At 42.1% G+C, this 21,234-nt stretch overlaps 1 protein-coding gene across 1 annotated transcript; it reads right to left on the bottom strand.

Annotated features, from left to right (window-relative positions):
* Positions 1 to 398: 398 nt before the first annotated feature.
* Positions 399 to 20,680, bottom strand: COPS8 (COP9 signalosome subunit 8). The gene is made up of 8 exons (XM_090045003.1): positions 20,549 to 20,680; positions 15,695 to 15,765; positions 9,658 to 9,706; positions 8,265 to 8,397; positions 6,542 to 6,649; positions 4,588 to 4,650; positions 2,926 to 2,967; positions 399 to 1,933 (listed from the first exon to the last, which is right to left on the bottom strand). The coding sequence occupies exons 1-8, from the start codon at positions 20,624 to 20,626 to the stop codon at positions 1,854 to 1,856; spliced, it is 624 nt and encodes a 207-aa protein (XP_089901129.1). The 5' UTR covers positions 20,627 to 20,680; the 3' UTR covers positions 399 to 1,853.
* Positions 20,681 to 21,234: the final 554 nt, after the last annotated feature.

Below are 21,234 nucleotides of genomic sequence, written 5' to 3'. Positions count from 1 at the left end.
GCCCAAATTTAATACAATTGATGAACCAGAGATGGTTATTCCATAATCAATACAACTTTGATCATTTTTACAAGCAGAATCTGTTTTTCTGAGCTGAAAACACATATTTGCAGATCATATAATGTCTAATTACATAAGCAACAAGGGCAGAGTATGTTGCCTCCTATGTCCTCAGATATGCTCTTTGGGTACTCTGTAAAATATTTAAGGACTCTCACTATTTTTATATGAACAAAATCATACATCTTTATGTAAGCTTCATTAATAGTTATGTTGGCTTAATATACTAAAGCTGTAGGAGGGTTAATAAATTGGTAAATATAGTAACCTAAAACTCTATAGCTATGAGCTTTGAATATTTATACTTTCTGCAAGAAATCAAAATCACACATACACACTTAGTGTAAACATGTTTTAATATCACAAATATCTGCATCATATTTAAAGATCCAAAGCTTGGATGGGTTTCAAATAAATAAATCTTTTGAGAGGAAATGGTTACTCAGAAAAGGGGCTCTGAAAACAACAGTGCACAATTTAAGACCCCTCTCCCTTATACACACAAAAATGTACAGTAGGTAGTGCACACTGGGAGAAAGTGTCACTACAGATAACAGGAACCTGCCATCTTCATGTGACAAACCACTGAACGTGATGTTGAAAACTAAGTGAAGGGAGAGAGAGGTGGATAAAAGCATACACTGCCCTTTAAAGCACCACTGTTTACCCGAAGTCCCATTTTATATTAGCATCAGAGGCAAGGAAATGCATATGCTTCCTTTCCACTTCTGAAGTTCATGCTGGCAAGGATTAATATAGCAGTGCTCTGGTGCAAGAAGTACATAAACTACATTGCAGCATAAAGTAGGTTTTACTTAAGGCCATCTACTCAACTACAAGAGAAATCCAGCCAGCTCAAGACAGGCAGAGCCATTATTGGTAAAGCCAACCCTTGACATAGTGGATACAGAGTACCATGGCACTATGGCCTTTTTTAAAGAGTTACAAAAGCAAAATATCAGATTGGAGTCTTAAATGTGGTCGCCCTTAAAAATTACAGCCTTTCAAAATGAAAATGCTTTTGCAAAACAAAGTACACATTTGCATTTTATCCCTCAATGCCTCTGAAGCTGATTATCTAGGTACCACAAACGCATAATTCTGTTGTGCACTGCGCTACAAAACAATTCTTTCCAGATGTGGGAAGAAGATGACCCGCAAGTTGGTAAGCAACAGGATATAAGAATGACCAATTAAATAACCCCCTTCATGCTGAGAACAATAGGAACTGTTTAGAAAAATAATGGATACTATAGATTAGTTTTTCGGTCATGTGTAGATCATAACTACTTATCTTAGGTCACAATGGTTTATCTTGTGATGTAGGTAGAATAGTTGTCCCTTCTTTATACTTAACCTGTTTGTGACAGGTGTCTTATTTTCAAGCAAGCACTGCACTGATGACAAGGGAAGTATCAAGATGACCAGCACAAGAGACCTATCAGTTAACATGTCTTGCTGTTGGGAGCCATTTCCCTTCTACATCTGCTGCTTTAATACAGTATACTTTGAGAGATATGCCTTTTCCCATTATGCGAGTTGCAGGGGAATAAAACTTGACTTATAATACTTCTGCACTCTTAATGGATAAACAGCATTGGAGTTAAGGGACAATTTCAACTTCAGACCTTATAAAACACATAAAGGGACAAAATATACACTATAAATATTTAACACATTCCAGTAGGGGATGCTGCAACATTGAACAAATAGGATAAAAATAAGTTTTAGACTTCCAGCACTGCCAGTACACAGGATTCTCAGATTCTGTCCTGAACTCAGGACTGGGACAATCAGTTTTCAAGAAAAGCCACGTAGTCAGTCAGTCTGGCCAATTGCTGTTCATTAGGAATTGGTGGAACTGGAGCAGGTTCTATAAAGACAAACACATTCGGTATTAGGCAAAAAAGTAGAACTCAGAGTCCAACATACCCATCACAGTTCCTGCACCACACACAAAAAGAAACCATAGGAGCTAAACCTCTCAGGATGTTTCCTTACCAACCCAGTAGCCAATTCAGAAATAATCTAATACTTGGAATCATGTCATCCTCAAATATATTTTTGTTTTGCAGGATTAAGAAGGGAAAAATTACCTATTTGGGCCCTAAGAGCATCTTTACACATGCACTGGGGAGGCTTCAAGAGTCTGGGGCATTCAACTGGAGCTCCAATAGTTGGAACATGAAGCTTCCAGGAAATCTAAGTTTATTTTCTATATCAGACATGAGAAACTGAAAACTGAGATTTATTCCCAATATTGCTTACTTGTATAAAACACAAATGCAGAAAACTCTGGGTGTCAAAATCAAGTTTAAAAGGCACAACGTCTGGCCCTTTGTTTCAGTCAGGAAAATACCACTGAAGATGTAAGCAGAGATTTCCTCCACTTTAAATCCCTCCTCTAAAGAAAAGTTAGGGGATTGAATGCACAAAGGATTTAACGCTTATTTAAACTTCTGAGAGTTAGATACTTGAAAAACTACCCCTCTCCAGGGCAATGAAATAACAGAGAAAACCCAGCTGGATCCCAGTCAGTTTAAGAGACTGACAGTTCAGAAGGTGCTTCTGCTTTGGAACCAATTCTTCACGTGATCTAATATTCCATGGGAGTTACTGGCCTGTTGGGATTACTACAAATTTAATTTGTAACATGGACATTAGAGGAAATGGATGCTCTAAACGGAGGGATAGTATTTTCTTTAAATAAGCAAGATACTAGGGGTTTGAGAGCTTCATTGGGAATTGTTGGAAAGGTAGTGCTAGGCTAACCAGTGATTTCTTTGATCTATGTGCAAAAAGGATGCTTAAGTTCCAGTTATTCAGCAATTCACATGTATATTATACGTCTTAAAAATAAAATACCTGAAGAAGGATTAAACCTGTTAAAGGAAGCTTCCAATGCACCTAAAGGAAAAAATACAATAGGAACATTAACTTACTGAAAGACCCATTACTTTAACCACAATATGTATTTAAGCAAAACTGTCCAATATCCGATTAGACACCACTATGTTAATCTTTTCCAATGGAAGTTTTGGCTTTATACTATAAAAGCCTGTTCATTTAAAATCTGAGGCTCATAAAAAAGAACATACCACCTCAGAAACAGAATGAATACTGTTAGATAAATGAAGTAAAGCTAATGACTGTTCATTTTTACACACCACATTTGCAAAAGCATTCATAATTAGCTACATACACCTGCAATAGTAGTATGGATGATAACTGCCCTATTGGGCAGGTTGTCCATTTTCCCCTGCTAACTGGTCAGATTTTCAAGAAAACTTGGTGAGAAATTGTATGTTCAAAATTCAGGCTAGAAAAATTCAGGCCAGTCACTTTTTATGGTAAAATTTACAGTAGCAAGATCACAGCCCTTCATAATCTTTTAAATAGCAACAATTTCTGGCCTTGGTTTTATTAATACCAAATACTTTATCAGTAATATTACTGATAATGGAGCTTCTAGATATGTCTCAGTCTGAAAAAAAAGTTGTCATGAAGCACATAATCCCATCTCAAAAGCACAGGAGGTTAGACATGGAAACTATGGCTATGTTGAGACAAATACAATTGACTGACTTCCTCCATATCTGAAAGGTCTGTATGAAGTTTACTACTTTCTTACAATGTCGAGTGTAAATACTCAACATAGTACATTCAATTAATAAACTTATTATCTCCATTACTGTGGAATCCTTACATTGAATGAGGATTAAACAGCAGATTCATAGGGCATTTATAGATGTACTCCAAGAGCTGCTCTAATTAAAAAGCATCCAGAGCATCACATCCATCAGTGTCCCTGCACTGAAAAAAATGGTGGTGGGGGCACATTAACTAAGGCTTCTTGATCCTAAAGCAGGTCTAGTTTAAAGCACCCCTGCCATTTTTAGCATTAGGGACACTGATACATGCAGTACTGAAGTCTGCTGGAGCATAGTAACTGCATATTGTAATTACAGTGCATCTGGGCAGCCTCTCTGCATGTGTATAGCCACCCATAGAGCTTAAGTCAGCAGCTTGCTAAGGAGGCTTGGCTACTTGATTTCCAACTGTTTAAGTACATAAGAACACACGAAGTAAGAGCCTTTCACATCCCACCAGTAAAGGACTGGAGATTATCCTGGAGGGAAAAAAAAATCCATGGGTAGCTTCAAACTGTGGGGAGTTTCAGAACAGTACTTTACTGATCTTTGTTAAATTAAGACATGACATTTGAAGTCATCCAACATATGTTCCACTACGTTAGAGGCAGTAGAAGAAAATAAGCATATCCGTCTGCTTTTGTTTAAGAAGGCTAACTCTTGAAAACTTTAGTTTAACTAATACTGCTTGTGGCCTTGACTTATTGATTCATATTTCTTACATAACATTTTATGGGGACTTTGTGTTCTAGGTCTCCATTAGACCTTGCTACAAAATATGAACTTACATTATGCATAATTTTAATTATACTAAGGGCAGCTATACTATTCACAAAGCCAGACTCCATATGCCTCATGGAATAACAGCTCCACTTACCTGGCTTTTTAGGCATTACCATACGAGTCGCTGAGTCTGCTTGCCAGCCTTGTTCCAATACACCTGAAAATGCATTATGAAATTTAACAGAACAAAATGATAACCTCTGTGTTCAACTGCAATGCAAAAAGCTGGCGTTATTTGATGTCAGCAGTTTCCACTCAGTGGAAAGTGTCTGATGACCCTCTGACTATATCCTATGGAAAGATTCATTTTTTAGGACTCATGTCTCATGCCATGTGTCTTGTCATTTTGGGCCAGTACAAAAAAAAATTAGGCATCTAAAGTGCAACATAGGAGGAACTTAAGAACTGAAGTCCAAGTGAGCAATACACAAAACCATCACTGTACTGCTTAGGTGCTCAAGAGGCTGAAGTGCTTAAGCTTTCATCCTTAAAGTGACTTATACACCTGAATTTTTCCTGAAGGTGTTGCCACTGGCTGATCCAGTGGATATACTCAAACTGCACCAAATATACCACAACAGCACTGAGTTCAACCCTAAGCACAGTAGCCACAGCCATTTTTTTTTTGAAATGGCAGGAGTAGTTGCCTACCTTTATATGACAGCTTAAAGCTTAGAGGACTTGCTTACAAAGCAAGAGTTCAGCAACTGCCAAGGCCTGAGAGGATTCAAGTCCAGGAGAGTGCCCTAACAAGAAAGCTAGACATCAGGTTAGGGTGGAGTCACATTGCCCCTCTGCATGAAGACACTATGCACCCAACAGTGCAAGCGTCACAAGTCAGAAGAACAGCAAGAAAAAGTGAGAACAACTGTAGCCCAGTTATGAGTGCATTCCCACAAAACCATGGATGATGAGAGTTGGGTTCCAATCCCTGCTTCAAGTTCTGATTACACATTTTGCACTCAAAAATAAGCCTGTTTTACAAAAGTACAGGGCTGTTAGAAACGGGGGTCTCTTGGAACCTATTCCGGGAGTCTGATTCAAAACTTGCACTTTCATTTTTGTTCTGGCAATGGCAGACTTCAAAGATGGGAGAAATTCTCATTTTGAAGAGGGCAAAGGTTTCTCCTCACCTACTAACTACAGATCCAGAACCTGTACAGAAAACTCATGACAGTTGATGTGTCATATTATTTAAATTGAAAATCTGACTGTTTATGCTTTTATTTTTAAATGCAAAATGACAACAAATATGAACTAGGCAATGCTGTCAACTAGCAAAACTTTACTAGTGCGATAAAAAAATTAGGTTTAAACAAAATGTACCTCTCTATTATTATGTTTACTAAAGGTTCCCTGCTACAGAAAGACTTCAGGCTAAAAGTTATCAACCATTCTATTACAAAGGGCCACGCATTAATCCACAGGTGATGAACCTCCAGCCTGCAGGCCAAATGCAGCCCCCAGAGTCGTTGCATCTGACCCATAGGTGGCAGGAGAGTGGGGGCCACTACTAGCCTCTTTCCCCCCTACCAGAGTCTCAGACCCAAAGCCCTGCACTGCTGGTCACAGATGGGCTATGCCCCCTCCCCTGCATCTAGATTGGGGCCGGGCTGGAGCCAGGTGATACCCCCTCACCCCAAGGACATTTTCAGGGTGGGCCATGCACACCCCTTTTCCCCCATGGAGCCAGGCCGCGGCTCTGCTTGCACAGGCTACATTCCCCTTCCCCAGCAGGGCCATGTTGCAGTTGGACTGCCCCTGCCCCATTCTGCATGGCTGGATGCTGCCCACTGCATCAGCCTCGGTGCCAGACTGGGATCACCAATGGGCTATGGCCTTAGATAGACAAGGCACTGCCCATCTGGTCCACTGGGAAAAAAAAAGTTCAGCACCACTACATTAAACAGTTATTAAAATTTAATTATGGGTCAAAATGCTCCCCAGTTATAACCTATCAGAAAATTCATATTGTAGCTCAGAATAAAGGATATGGATTTTCGGGGGGGGGGGAGGGGGTTTAAAAGGTGAAAGCATCCTCTTCATACCTTTCACGGCTTCTTCTACAGGCAGTCCAACAAAGGCTGCAAAATCATCTGCAACTATTGAAGTATATGCCTGAGAAACTAATCCAAAAGCTCGTCTCCTAGTTGCATCTATCAAGGAAAAAAAAGGTAAACACAAAATTGAATAAGGACCAAAATAATAAGTCAGTAAGACTTAGATAAGGACTTGTGTCCTTATATAATAGTGGAGCTGTTAAAACTATTTTTGTGTGTAAACACCAATACTTTAAACAACATTCCCCATTTGAGCTGAAGCCTAAAAGAGCGTTAACATATTTAATTAACTGATCTTCAGCATTAGCATGAGGCAGATACTATGATTTACAGATAAAGACAATGAAGCAGAGGAGTTAGGACAACTTCCCTGGTTGCGGTCAAGCAAAGAACTAGAGCCTCGATTACTTATATCCCAATGATTAATGTTTATCCTTTAGTGCACATGGTATAAGCAAGTCCCTTCGCTCGAGACCAGGGCTAGGCTCATTTATATCATTGTGAGAACTGCAGAGACTAGATGGAGGATTCAGGAACTTTATTTACTATATTAAAGTAGAATTTTCAAATGTCTGATATAACATAAACCAGTCTGAAAAGGTCTCAAAATCTAAGGCTGCTTAAAGATGTAAAAAAACTGCTTTAAATTCAGCGTGTCCCTGCGCTGAGCCCAGGACTTGCCTAGAAGACTCACTGCGTTAGTTTGACCTGGCTCGCTCAACATCTGTATAGACTGCACACTTCAGCCCGGCTTCCTGGAACATTTATGTAACAGATGATTCTACAGCTCCTTTGTAGTGAGCAAAGGAACTGCAGACACTACAAAGCCAGGTAAACTAGCTTATTGCTTCTTTCAGTAAAGCAAATTTTAGGGTTTGTCCCTGCCCCCCCATTTTTCAGCAGCCTATACGGTTATACCAAATTAACTCTATGAAATGTATACTTCACCAAGTGACAGAATTCAATTTAAATATTCAATAAGAAAATATTAGGTTAATATGGGATTTTCATTTTAAATTTCTGAGATGAGGCTTTAATCTGAAAGTATTCCCCAAATAAATGACACAGTTTTGTTAATGACAAAAAAGACTGGGTGAAACAGCACAATGGCTTCAAAAATATTTTTGAGGATGCTAGTGCCCTCATGTTGCAAGAAGCTATTAGTACCTTAGTGTTAAGGACATAACTACTCAGGAACAGCTTCACAATTTCTTTAATTTAGAGGTTGGAATTTTTGTTCACAACTGTTTACAATTTCTATCTAAAGAACTTCCCAACTTGCAGGATTTGTTTTAAAGGAATGCTATTGAAGTTGAGGGATCTAACAAATGACTTGTTTTGAAAGTCGTAGCAAAAAGTTTGATCGTAAATATTCAAAGTATGCCATACAACATGGAAGAGTAAAGGGTCTTTCCAATTTAGAACATACCATAACTACAGCAGTAATAAGAAAGAATTTAAAATCTGCTTTTGAATGCATGTTGCAGTGAAGAGTTTAAATATTTATGTTTCATACCTGGAATCTGTCAGGTAAAACTGTAAAGGCTAGTTTTAAAAGCTACTGAGGGACAATCTTAAAAGCTGATTCTCAATACCCTTGTTAATACCTCCTTTAATGATGTGTTGCTACTTTGAACTGATGATAGACATATGAAACATCTCTTTCCCAAATTAAGTTCCTTGTGATATTAACACACAAAGTATTTTGTACCTCTTAGCGCTTCCATGATTGGTTGAATAGTCTCAGACCACTGATGTGCACTGATTGTGGTATAGATCCCTGGGAAGTCTCTCTGCCAGATTCTCTGTCCCACTGACCAAATCCCACCAAGTTCAGAATTTGCCTATGGTAAAAAAGCAAACAAGTTAATAACAAATCACATGCATTGTCCCCAGTGACTATCCAAGAGAATTCAATATGTATGGAAAGTACGTTTTACTCTTTAGCAGGAGAGACTTTACCACAACTATAAAGATTACAATGCGACAGCAATCTTAAGATACAAATAACAGGGTAGCATATTACTGGTACTGTCACAGAAGTGTCAGCTGAACTCAAGCAATGCTAGTTTTTAAAGCCAATGCTGTTACATAGAAGCAACAAAAACAGGCTGTGGAAAGTAAAAGCAGCATAGTAAAACCACATTTAACACTGCCTCGCCTTTCTAGATCCCATCCCTCAAAAAATTACTGCAAAAGGAAAGAAAAAGCATCAGAATCATGTAATTTTAAATATATTATTTTTGGATGATTAAGCCTACAAAAGCAGAAATAGACTAAAAGACACACAGGTAAAGGAATCAAGTTGTCAAGCAGAAAAATCAATGCTGAAAACAAAGAATTTGATAGATTTTGCTATTTACTTAGTTGCTTTTTGCTGCGAGAAACAGTTAAGCCAGTAACTAAAGAAGTTCTGAGAAGCGAGGCAGCAGTGAGGCACAGACAGAGAGCAGAAGCTGAGCCCAGTTGTGGCCTGCTCCTGCCCTGTGCAAAAACTAGAGGCCCACGCACCTCCCCCCTCCCCACCACTGCCCCATAAGCTGGCCCAGCCAGGGCCCATGCTCAGCCCTCCCAATTTTTTTTCCCTCCCCGTCCTCAAAACTGTATACCGTGGTAGGCAAAATGGTATACAGAATATTAACCACAGATAGTCAAAACCGTGGTTGGCAAGGGAAACCTGTACACCAATTTGGCCCATAGCCACATTTCAGGGTTCTTAGAGGGAGTCAACTAATACTGAGAATAGGATATAGTCCCTTTTGATGGTGGCAATTTGGCACATGGAAGTTAATTTTCAGTAAAAGCTAATGCTGATTTACTGAACTCTCCTATTCAGGAGGTGGTCTGAAAATCTTATTTTTGCAAAGGAAGGGTCAGAGAAGAAAAGATGTTTCCATCAGCAAACAGATGGAAATCTTAAATCAGTGATAGAAAAAGATTAATACATCTTGTCAGGTGTCCCCACTGGCAAAATGGTTTAAGGGAGCTCAAAACTCAGCCTGGGACAGTCCATCAACTATGTAAGCTCAGACCCACGAGGGACTTATGAAGTTACATGGAACAGATGTTGTATCACTCAAAAAGGCATTGAAGCAAATACTCACAGATTTAATAGCAGGGGGAATTCTTTTCCAAAGATACCGTGCATTATTCCTAACAAAATAAAGCTCAGTTAAATATATTTTTCGCAATCATATATATCCATCAAAAGCATACCGCTAGAAGAAAATAACGATTCAAAACTAAATCACCAGACCGGACCAAAGCAATCTATATTAAAACTAAGGATCAACAACTGTAAGTTGGTTCTCAGGGGAGTCTGTCATGTCACTGAGTTTTATTAACATGTTAAAAGAAAATGCTCAGAGATTCACTAAAACAAATATGAAGTTAGCATTTCATTCACACTTACAAGAATGTGATTTGGCAAGTTTGTGCTGACCCTTCCCTCCTAAGAACAGCCCAAAAGATAACTAACTGGTTTAGTTATCTTATTGCCAGTGTCTTCAGATAGTTTTCTTACTTTCACTGTAAGAATAGAGGAACAGCTTTCAAAAGTTCTAAAATTCAAACAAGCAAACTTTTATTTTTAAATGTGAAAAAACACTGCATCTCCTGTGTTTCCCCCTTCAGATAACTGTGAACCACAGTTCAGGCCAACTCTGGGTGCTGGAGAATCACTTCAAACAGAAATCCCACTTAAGAGAGCTTTTAGGCCAAAAAGATGATCAGAGAAGAACTTTTTTGAAGAGCTCATGTAAGAGTGTGGGATGGAGACAGCCTTTAAGATACGACATCACCCTGGAAGAAGAGTCAGAAGAAACAACGTAGCATGAGTCGGTTTTTCATTTACAACTGAGTCACCCAGCGAGGAGGCCTTGAGTGTAATACTGGAGACAATCCAGTTTGGAGCTGCATCCTCCACCAAAAGGCAGTTCACTTCTCCTGCTCCAACTTCACTGAAAGAGGATTTTTACCATTCACAACCCCAATTCCTCCCACTGAGGAGAAAAACATCTGAGCAAAGGGGTGACTGAACAAAAAAAAGAGAGGACTCAAAGGTGCAAATAATTTGGTGTGAAAAGTCCTGGAATTATTAACACTTCAGATTACTCAGGGTAAGTGTTTTTTTTAAGTACATTAGAGCTGTTTTGGCTGAGTTAACCTTACTTCATGTCATTGCTTCTGTACTGGAAGTTCTCTCTCCTGTCAATTCAAGTTGCATGTTGGTGCCTTTGCAGAGTTTGGTTTGCTTTAGCCAAAACTTTTCTTCTTTTCTGTTAAATCAAGTAATCACACTCAGCCTGAATGCAATGGCTGTGACTCAGTATCTGCCAGGATGCATCTTATCCCAGACTTTCAATGGGATCTGATCAACAGACACTCCACAGCCCTATTTATTTGCAGGGGCTTCGGCTCATACCCGAGCAGATAAAAAGTTGCAAACCAGCAACACAGAGGAAGCCAGTAGCAGAGAGTAAATTTAATCCCATTGTTGTCAGGAACCGAAAATGAAAAGCAGTCCAAAGCCGTAAATGAGGTTTTATTTAGATTGCTGGCTGCTGAGGTTTTTTCTCCCTTTGCTGCCTTAGTTTTATACTCTACACAAGAAATATATTACAACCGCCTCATCTGAGGGGAAGCAGGACCAAAGTTATGGCAAAGCCAGTCCCCAGGAGGGGCTGAGGCAGAGTTAGTGCCTGTGGTGGGGTTGAGGAGAGAACTCACTGACTTACTAGCCCATCGCCTTAACCACTCATCCATCCTGACTAACATTCATTTATCCCTATGGATCTTGGTTTCAGTCAAGCAAGTACCTAGACTTCTGGCACAAGCAGAATTTTTCAACTACAGGTAGTGGTAGTCCTTGGACTTATGAGAAAACTGGTTCCTGAAAACTGTGACTTAAGTCGAAATGTTGCAACTCGGAACCAATTTTCTCATAAGAAACAATGCTATAAATGGGGGATTGGTTCCATAGGCCCAACACCCTATTTTCACCAAAAAATACCCCAGAATTTTGTACTCGATCAATTATAGATGAGTAATATAGCTATATTAATGTATTGATATTGTAAATAGCAATCATATTGCTTTGGTAGGACTTCTTTGAGGTGACTCTGCTGGACTTTTTGAAGGGCTCTTGGCTGCAGTCTTCTCAGGAGTGTTGGCTGCTTTCTTAAAGAAAGTGTCCAAGAAAGTTTGGACATGTTCTCCAGGGAGATGGGTGACAAGTGAACTCGTTCGCTGGCGTGGAGTAGCATCGGATCAAGCATTGTAAAGTTGAAACTGACGTACGAAAGTCAAAACGGTGTCAATTTATAAAAGTTGTAACTCAAAATGTTGCAAGTCGAGGGCTGCCTGTATTCTGAAGCCCATGATACTAGGACTTCTTTTCATTTACAGACCTCTCATTGAAACCAGTGGGAATTCTATGGAAAAATCCATAACAGGCTTATGTCATGTACTACTTAAGGGGCCTATAATTTTCTTGTTCATTAGTCGAATTTTCCATGGACATGAGGGGAAAGTTGCAAAGGAGAGATCACTGACTGAGGGAAGTGTTTATTATCATCATCACTATTACTTCTACTGCGGTTTATTGTACAGATAGTGGTTTGCAGACCTGCTAATGGATTAAACCCCATTGTGCCATGTGCTGTATACGCTCATGCCCAGGCCCAGCCCTACAACCATGTTGTGAAATCATTATTAGAGCTGAACTGAGAATGCTATTTATGCTGACAATGTCTCTGTTTCTATTTAGGTCACACATTGGTGCTTTGAAAAACAAGCAAAACAAAACAAACAAACAAACAAAAAAATCAATATAGTGGAAACATTAACATTTGTCCATAGTGGCAATTACTTCTATCATACTCTCAGGCTCTTGTATAGTTGAGGCTCAGCAACAAGAAGGTAAGTCTTTGGCGTCTTTAGAGAATGCAGTACTTGTAAAAATGATGCTGCCTCATGACATTTTGCATGAGAATACAACTTTCCCAGTGGAGTGTTACATTTAGTGTGTTATCTATGTATTAGCCATGCAGAACTGTTCTGCCTCCCTTATATGTATGGAAAAACCTAGAAAGGGAAATTGGATGTTGTAACAGCAAGAACACCAAATTCCAGCCATTGACACGGATGTCTAAGGCTGTGTGGCCAAATCTCTAAATCCAAACTGAATCAGAGAACCCTTTAAATCTCTCTGATCCAGAGAGATCCAGAAAGATTAGGGGATTCAGACATAGGCACAGCTTTAAATGTTTTTCTACATACCTCTAGGTAGCAGGTGGCTCATGAATGTTGTGGTACTGGGGCACATGAAGTATCCCACAGAAGTGCGGGAGGCTCCCGAGTGTGCTCAGCAGCAGACCCAGCAGCACTTCCAGGTCCACTGGGGAGTGCTGCCCGCCCCCCCCGTACCCTCCCAGCTCGGCAACTGCTGCCTCCTGGGTCTGGGGGGACACCTGGGGTCCTCACACAGCCGACTGCCGTGTTAAAGGTGGCATGCAGCATGGTTTTGATTGGCACAGACTGCTTCCCGCCCCTTGGGGCAGGAAGATCCGTGATCCTACCCATTAGTGGGATCACTGATGATCTACCCATCAGTGGATATAGGCTGACTGGATACAAATGATAAGCTTTAAATAAACTGAATCAACAGTTATGATGCCTGACCTAGAATCCTAGGATTTTCTGTGTATAAAATGATTCACAAAAAGAAAGTCTACTTATACAGAGAGTTTTACTTATGTTCTTCTTTTTTTTTTTTTTTCTCCAAACCACAGAGGTTGGAGTTGAGAAGAAGGATGTGGTCTTTCTGATCAATGGCTCGGATGGTGGGAGAAGAGGGTTCCCTTTGCTAAAAGGCCTTTGTTGTAAGAATGGTTGAAAGCCTGGACATCAGTCATGACAGAGTCCATGTTGCTGTAACACAATACAGCAATGCCATCAGACCTGAGCTCCTTTTTAACAGCTACTATGATAAAGCAGATGTTGTTAGAGCCATTCAGGGCACGTCTGTTATGGGAGGGTCTCCTCTCACAACGGTACAGCCTTGGACTATCTCATAAAGTAGATATTCACTGCTCAGAGTGGGAGCAGGATTGCTGAAAGTGTCCCTCAACTCTTGATTTTGCTGACTGTTGACAGATTAAGGGACAATGTGAGAAGCAAGGCACTGCAAAATGGCACCACAAAATGGCACCATTCCATTTTGACTCATGTTTCGATGTTCCAATGGAACAGAGTTTCATTTCAAATTTTGTTCCAATTCAAAACTGCTATTCCATTTCATTTTGTTAACATTTTCACTAGGACCATGCTGGGAAAAGAAATAGGAAATGTTTAGTTGAAGTAGAATAACTCGAATCCCCACAGCTAATAAAACACAATTTTATTAACATGTTGAAAGAAAATGCTCAGAGATTCACTAAAACAAAAGTGAAGCTTAGTATTTCATTCCAGAAAACAGAAAATATTATTTTCACTTACACAGAAGTAAATGCCCTCATATGCTACAGAGGAAATGGTAGTTTTCATTTCAGAGATGGTGCTGGGGTTGTAAGCATAAAGTATTAAATTTAGTTCCGACACATTAAGAGTTGTGACTCTCGGTTTATTAATGTAATAGAATGCTCCAACACTGACATTTAATGGAAGTTTAAGTATTTCAGCCATGCTGTGAATAGCAGCATGTGACAGGAACTACAAAAAACCAATACCTGCTTTTGTTATCTGCCCTACTAACATGCAAAACCAAACCATAAAGAAGGAAGCACTCAGTTTTAGTGCCTAAAGGTGTTATTTGGCGATATATATCAAAACTTTTGTTTTTTCCACTACTGAGCACATTCACATTTACAAGATTGTGACTTGGACTGTTCTTAGGAGGAAAGCGTCAGCACAAACTTGCCAAAAGATAACTAATTGGTTTAGTTATCCTATTGCCAGTGTCTTCAGATATTTTTCTTACTTTTCACTGTAAGAATAGAGAAACAGCTCTCAAAAGTAGCTTTCAAAAAGTAGATACCAACTTTCAAAAAGCCAATTAATATATTCTTGAACACTATTCTGTGAAGCATGAAAACACGATTCTTTTTCCCTAAATGAATTGACTATATTTGTTGGAGAGACTGCCTTGCTACTAAGTGAATGCCAGCCACAGTTACAACATTTGACTTAAAAGGACTGTTGGGTTATTCTCATTTTTCTTGCACAAGATTTCAGGGATTAGGCCATCAACTCTGGAAAAGGCAATTTACCATGAGCCATCAGAGATGAATCAAGTGAATCCTAAGGGTAGAAGCAGACGTTGCCTGACATCTCATTTGTGCTGTCATAACATTTATATGGTGGCACAAATATTGAGCAAATACACATCAATACTCTTTGCTGGGCCACGTGAAATGAAAAATTGGTGGCACAACAATAGGTGGTAATAGGTTCTGCCTCTTCATTGTAGCAGACATCTATAACCTTTGTCACGGGGCATGAATTTGGCCAAGTGGGGAAGGTAGGGCGGTCACATCACCCCTTGTCCCACACCAACTAAGGCAAGACAAAGGGAGACATGTTTTGCCCAGCAAAGTGAATCAGCTAGGCCACAACACATCACAGCACAGCTGATCCACTTCATTTCTAGCCTAAGACTCCTTTCTTTTTCCTAAGAAAGAGCCATTGAGGGGAAAGAGTAAAAGGAGTTTATGGGGGAAATGACATTTATTAATCTTGACATAATGGAATGGGGAATCAAAGTTCGTCATTTGTTTAGCTGTACATTTGCTATACACACATTCACCCTCCTAGTACAGCAGTTGCAAACTTTTTCAGGTTCTGGGTCAAAATGACCCAACTCAGATTTGAGGCAGACAGGCACTAGAACCCAGCTTCAGCTGCCGCTTCTTCTGACTATTGCAACCCCACATTCACGGGCCAGATCAAATGCCTTCAAGGACCAAATTTGGCCAGTAGGCCATAGGTTACTGACCCCTGCCCTTGAGTACCAAGTGCATTTTATTAACTAATTAATTAATAAAATTTAAAAAGAGGTCTGACAATTATAGGACAAGTTCTAGTTGAGGTGCCAAATTTGTTACCATTACCTCAAAAAGTTAAAGAGTTGAAAAGGGTACTTACATGTCATTGTGCAGCAGGTATAAAGCTAGGAGCTGACCATAGACTAATGGTGTTGCAATTCCTCCTGGAGCCTTAAAACACAAATTCCAATTATTTAATTGGCAATTATTTTGAACAAGCAACTAATATTAAAATGTGTACATTTTTCTCTTTAAGCCACATATAATTATAACTGAAGAAAACTCCTAAGCCTAACAGAACAGAAGATGATGTTGTTAGATTTGTGATTATATTGTTTTGACAGTCTTTTACAGATACAATCAATTCCAACATGCCAGATAACGACCTGGTAAAGTTTCCAGAGCCCTCAATCCTGCTTCCATGCATGGACAAACTACAGCAAGTCATTTCATTACATGAACATAAACCACCTTTGACGATAAGAAAGAATGCAAGTATTTCCACCCAAGCCTATTTCCCACTACAAGGTGCAATTTCTTGATTTTTAGAAGTCTTTACTTTCTAGGGTGAATTCTAACAATTTTTGGACCCTACAGTAAAAGATACTTAAAAAGTAATATTGGGTAAAATTCCTTTGACATTTTGGAGAAAACAAAAACATTTTCTACAAGGAAAATAGCTAAAATTTAAGCACATTATACCCGACACACACTATACCAGTTCACAAACAGCGTGCCCTCATCTAGATTGGAATAAAATGATTTTTAAAAAAAATAATATATTTACGAAAGCACAGGACATTTCCAACACAAGGATTTTGAGTTTTCACCTCTACATAGAAAGACAGCAGTGAGCAATAATATGTATGCAGATGGGGGTTGTTGGTTATGAGGCCTGATAAACTGACCAACTATAGCAAGTGAACACTGATGACTACTCACAGTTCTATATGAAATGGGAGAGGATGGTGAAACTGATGTCAAGTGTGTCACCTTTCTGCTCCCCGAATCTGGTATAAGAATAGTTCAGAATCCTTGCTCTACATCATGTTGGTTTGCAACAACTCCTCTAAGGACTCATGGTCTATATGAGAGAGACCGACGCAGAGCTGTATCAAGGGTCTGCAAAATTAAAGCCAACTAGTCTTCCTACCTTCCTTGGCTGCTACTTAGATCACTAGGTACATAAGAGAAACTGGCAAGACTTTCACATCACTGCAAGAGACGGGAACTAGAAACACTGAGGACTAGCATTAAAAAACAGATCAAGGAAAGATGTATTAGTGGAGACTATCATCTTTGCAGCAGCCAATGTACTCCGAATGAGAAGGGAAAGAAAATAGAGAACAGGACCTCCTTGCAAGCATCTAGAGAGGGATGTGCAGATTTCAAGTACGAGGCAGAGCTGGATACTCACTAGCTGAAAGCTACAGAACACTGTATGGAAACCACCCTAGAAGAAAATATTTTTAGCAAGACGCAACAGAAATTGGGGCTGTATTGTGCTAGGCACTATATATGAACATCCCAAAAGATGAAGTCCATGTCCTGAAGAGCTCACAAACTAAAACAGTGCTCACAATGGAGGTGCACTGATCCATTGCTCCATATTGTAAAATCGGCACCAATAAAAAGAAAATTGACATTACTAGATATTTTTTGGCTATGTGGCCAATAATGTAGCTGATAAATGTCTGCGTGCATGCGCACAGCTGCAGCATGCACACAGCCATGAGTGCAGCCCACTAGCTTGAAGACCAGCATCTAGCCCACCTGTGGGAGGGGGGAGAAGGGGCATGGGAGAGGCAGATCAAGGCCCCTACAGTGAAGGAGGAAATGGGGCAGGGGAAGGGGCAGGGGCTGCAAAACTGGGGTGGGGCAACATGTGGGATGGAGCCACAGATCGTCTGGAAGGTGTGTGGGGGCAGGAGGGGGGGATGGTTTCCACCACTGCATGCAACCCCCGGGGGAGGCATGTGCCCCCCCAATCTGTGTGCAGAGTGAGGGCAGGCTGCTGCATGCTCAGGGCCGGGGATCTATCAAGCTCTTTCCAGTGGGAGGTGAGAGGCTGGGCCTGGGCTGTGCTCGGGATGGGCAGCAGTCGTGCTGGGAGGAAGGCTAAGGGGTGGGCTACGGTCACCCTAAAATTTGCCTCCCAGCACCGCTGCCATCCACCCTGCCCCTGCCCACCCCAAGCACAGCCCAGGACCTATCCCCCACTCCCCCCATGCCTCCCCCAGGGATGCACACAGTGGCAGAAGCTGTTCCTTTTATATAAGGAGTTACATATCCTACAACACTACTACATGGTCAGAAAACTACTTGCTTAAGCGTCTCACAATGTTATTTTTAATACATCATTCTGCCTTGGGGTCAGCAGCTTTTGCTGAGCCACATATTAAAGCCTTTATTCAGCTGCAAATCCAGTGCCCCCCAAGATCCAAATACAGTCACCCTAACAGGTATCAGCCCCAAAAAATCTTTATCTGTGCACTCCTAGCTCACAGACATTGGAAAAACTGGCAGAGAGACACAAAATGTTCTCTCTGGTGACATCAGCATCACACCAAAGTTGAAAAACAATACAAATGGCAAAAGGGGATGGGGGTAGCTTCACTCAGTAGAGAACTACCCCTGAAAAAATACATAGTGAACTTGACAGGTTTACACAATGCCTGTCCCCATTGCTAAAGACAAATAAACTACTGCCTGCTCCACCAGCTCCAACTTTCTTCAAGTGCAGCAGAGGCCACCTGCAAGCCCAGGATGGATAACTTCATCTCTGTTCCTGATCCCAGTGAAATTTAAACAAGAGCACAAACCACTACATATGCATGCCCGTGCCCAAAACGTGGAAGGAGCCTATACAAGTTCCCACAGCTGACCAGCCATCTACCTTGGAAAGGAAATGGCTCTGCTCTGGTTTCTGCTCCCTGCCGTGTCCTAAATTCGATCTGCTATTCTCTCTGTTGTCTGCCCTCAATCCCACATCCAATCTGCTGCTCTGCTTCCTTCTCTTTGCCCTGTTTCATGTCCAATCTGCTGCTCTGCTTCCTGCTCCGCTTCCTGCTCCATGCACCCAAGTCCAACCGCCTGCTTTATAGATTTCGTAGATATCAGGGCTGGAAGGGACCTCGGGAGATCATCGAGTCCAGCCCCCTGCCCAAAGGGCAGGAAGTCAGCTGGGGTCATAGGATCCCAGCAAGATAAGCATCCAATTTACTCTTGAAGGTGTTCAATGTAGGTGCCTGAACCACCTCCGCTGGCAGACTGTTCCAGACCTTGGGGGCTCGGACAGTAAAGAAATTCTTCCTTATGTCCAGCCTGAAATGGTCTTGCAGGAGTTTGTGACCGTTCGACCTCGTCATCCCTTGGGGCGCTCTGGTGAACAGACGTTCCCCCAGATCCTGGTGGTCACCCCTGATAAACTTATAGGTGGCCATCAGATCACCCCTGAGCCTGCGCTTTTCCAGGCTAAAGAGTCCCATGGCTCTCAGCCTGTCATCGTAAGATCTGTTTTCCTGACCTCTGATCATGTGCGTGGCTCTCCTCTGGACTCTCTCAAGCTTCTCCACATCCTTTTTGAATTGCGGAGCCCAAAAGTGGACGCAGTACTCCAGCTGCGGCCTCACCAAGGCCAAGTACAAGGGGAGAATGACGTCCTGGGATTTGCTCGAGAAGCATCTATGGATGCAAGCCAGCGTTTTGGTCGCTTTACTAGCTGCAGCATCGCATTGCAGGCTCATGTTCATCTTGTGGTCAATGATGACCCCCAAGTCTCTTTCTTCTGTAGCGCTATCCAGCGTAGCACTGCCAAGCCTATAAAGATGCTGCAGGTTTTTCCTCCCAAGGTGGAGAACCTTGCATTTTTCGGTGTTAAACACCATCAGGTTCTCATCTGCCCATTTGCTGAGCTTGTCCAGATCAGCCTGGATCACCCGCCTATCTTCTGGCTTGGATGCTTTGCCTCAAAGTTTGGTGCCATCGGCAAACTTGGCCAGTCCACTCCTGACTCCAATGTCCACATCATTAATGAAGATGTTGAACAGTATGGGTCCCAGGACAGAGCCTTGAGGGACCCCACTGGTCACAGGGCACCATGATGAGTGACTGCCATCAATTACAACCCTCTGGGTCCGACCACGGAGCCAATTTCCCAGCCAGCGGATCGTGGAGGAGCCAAAGCCACAACTGGCCAGTTTGGCCAAGAGGTGATCGTGGGATACCAGATCAAAGGCTTTTTTGAAGTCAGGATATATGACATGAATCTCATCTCCCTCATCCAGGTGATAGGTCACCTGGTCATAGAAGGAAATGAGATTGGTCAAACAAGACCTACCCGCAACAAACCCGTGCTGGCTGTCCCTTAGGATGTTAGCCTGAGCCAGTCCCTCAAGGATGGCCTCCTTAATAAACTTTTCTAAGATCTTCCCCAGGATAGAAGTCAGGCTAATGGGCCTGTAGTTAGCCGGATCCACTCTCCTCCCTTTCTTGAAATCGGCACCACATTGGCCTTCTTCCTTATGTTCTGATTAAGCAGCCTTATGTTCTGCTCCCTACCCTGCGTCCCATGTCTCATGTGATAGTCTGCTTTCTGCTCTCGTCCTTGTGTCACACCTCCAATCTGCTCCTCTTTCTCTTCCCGGCCCTGTCTCCCAGATCCAATCTACTGCTCTGCTTTTTCCCTACACTGTCTCATGTCCGACCGGCTAGTTTCTGTCCTGCTCCCTGCCCCGCGTCCTACGTCCGATCCGCTGCTCCCCCCGTCCCAGGCCGTTTGGACCGTTCGCGCCAGGGGGCGGAGAACGTGGGGCAGCCCCGCCCCTTTTAGCATCGGCTACGACCCACACCCTCCGCGGAACCTGAAGCCCCTGGGGCCCAGTGCGATCCCCGAGCCGGGCGCGGCCCCGTGCGGAAGGGGAGCGGCTGCTGTCCCTCCCAGCACCACCGCTACCTCCAGCTCCTGCGTCTCGCACTGCTCTAGCAGCTTTCTGAAGCTGAAGGCGTTTTCCGCCATCACCGCCACTGGCATCTTCCTGCCCGGCCTGGCGCCACAGCCGCCCGCCGCTTCCGGCCTAGCGCTCGCGTCACTTCCTCCCACACCACGAACAAGGAACCGAGTGTCGGAGAGCCGCTCTTGCCGCCCCTCGGCTGCTCAGGAGGACTAGAGGCTCGGAGGGAGGAACGTACCGTCAGGGGGCGGGGCCGCCCTGCGAGCCAATGGCGCAGCTGCCAGCCCCTCCCTCCCCTCCTCTGGTTGCTCACCTGAGCCAGCGAAAGCCCTGGGGAGGTGACGCTTCTCGTTTGCCTAGTTGACTTTATTTGGGGAGGTAAGGTAGAACATATACTTACTTCTATCCATGCATCCATCTATCTGTCTATCCATCTATCACAAACTTCAGTGACTAACCAAAGCAGTACATAGAGCTCGCTTCTCCACCCCCCACCCCCAAATGCGCGTAGGTACAAGTCTTGCTGACCTGAATCCAACTGCGAAGGAGAAAAGATATAAAAATGATTCAAAACGAAATCACCAAATTGGACCAAAGGAGTCTAGATTAAAACTAAGGCTCCACAGCTGTAAGTAGATTAGTAGATTCTCAGTGGAGTCTGTCAGACGTCACAGAGCTTTACTGACAT

Source organism: Crocodylus siamensis, chromosome 4 (assembly GCF_052110815.1).
Source record: "Crocodylus siamensis isolate JL-2025a chromosome 4, ASM5211081v1, whole genome shotgun sequence".
Classification (NCBI taxonomy): domain Eukaryota; kingdom Metazoa; phylum Chordata; order Crocodylia; family Crocodylidae; genus Crocodylus; species Crocodylus siamensis.
Note: the sequence above shows the minus strand (reverse complement) of the source record. Positions and strands in the feature narration are given on the sequence as shown.

Coding starts and splice junctions, on each gene's coding strand:
- COPS8 (XM_090045003.1), bottom strand. CDS start 20,626: ATGCCAGTGGCGGTGATGGCGGAAAACGCCTTCAGCTTCAGAAAGCTG. Junction 15,766..20,548: donor GCGAGACGCAGGAGCTGGAG/GTAGCGGTGGTG, acceptor TTGTGTTTTAAG/GCTCCAGGAGGAATTGCAAC. Junction 2,968..4,587: donor GGTAATGCCTAAAAAGCCAG/GTAAGTGGAGCT, acceptor TTTTTCCTTTAG/GTGCATTGGAAGCTTCCTTT.